The sequence below is a fragment of the Hemicordylus capensis genome, chromosome 1 (assembly GCF_027244095.1).
Source record: "Hemicordylus capensis ecotype Gifberg chromosome 1, rHemCap1.1.pri, whole genome shotgun sequence".
Taxonomy (NCBI): Eukaryota; Metazoa; Chordata; class Lepidosauria; order Squamata; family Cordylidae; genus Hemicordylus; species Hemicordylus capensis.
The window spans coordinates 95,003,896-95,004,923 of NC_069657.1; the positions used below are offsets into that span (position 1 = coordinate 95,003,896).

Consider the following 1,028-nt stretch of genomic DNA (forward strand, 5'->3'; position numbering starts at 1 on the left):
GGATTCCATAAAAACTGATTTTAATGACACTTCCAATTTTTATGTATTTATTTGTCAAATTTGTACACCGCCCCAAACATGCATCTCTGGGCAGTTAACAATAACATAAAACAAGTTAAAACATACACAAAAATCTTAAAAACAATTTAGGCAATATAAAAATCAAATACAGATTAAAACTTAAAAATTTAAAAAGCTGAAAAGGCTTGGGTGAAGAGGTGGGTTTTCAAATGCTTTTTTAAAATTGTCAGAGATGGGGAGGATCATATTTCAGTAGGGAGTGCCTAACCACGAGTTTGCTTCTCCTCCATAGAAAAATACATTGCCACTAGTTGACTTTCTGTCATCATTATCTTCAGCCCAGTTGGCATCCATGTATCCTACTAACTTGGATTGCTCACATGCTGGCAGTACTAATTCCAGATCTGCTGTGCCCTTTAAATACTGTGCAATTATTTTAAGTGCAATCCAGGCCTCCTTTGTCAGTGAATTCATTTTCCTACACAATATTCCAACTGCTCCTGCAATATCAGGATGCGATACAGTTGGAATGAACAGTAACTTTACAATTCCCATTCTGTAGTTTTCATTGCTTTCCAAAGACTCTTTGGATTCCTTCTGCTTTAGGAAACCCACTTCCATTGGAGTACTCATCTCATTTGCCTCTGTTAAATCAAGACACTCATTTAAGTCTACTATATTTTGCCTCTGATTGAATGTAAAACTTCCATCATGTCACCTTTTTGTTTCTATCCCAAGATAATAAGATATTTCACTCAAATCTTTAATTCTTATTTAAATTCTTCACTCTCTCATCATAATCTCTCTTATCCTGAAGACAAACAATCAGATCTCCATATATAAGAATGTCCATCTTCTATCTCTATTTCTAGTGTACAGAGAAGGATCAGCGTTTCCTTGTCTAAATCCTTCTTCCAGAAGCAATTGACTTAATTTACCATCCCAACCTCCGGCTGCTTGTTTAAAGTCTTATGAAGCCTGAATCCACTTATGTGTATCTGAACCAG

The 1,028-nt window shown here is 35.5% G+C and overlaps 1 protein-coding gene across 1 annotated transcript; it reads right to left on the reverse strand.

Annotated features, from left to right (window-relative positions):
- Nucleotides 1–270: 270 nt before the first annotated feature.
- On the reverse strand, nt 271–654 carry LOC128322369 (uncharacterized). Its single transcript, XM_053243529.1, has one exon. It carries the CDS (start codon nt 652–654, stop codon nt 271–273), a length of 384 nt encoding a protein of 127 aa, XP_053099504.1.
- Between the last annotated feature and the right edge of the window lie 374 nt (nt 655–1,028).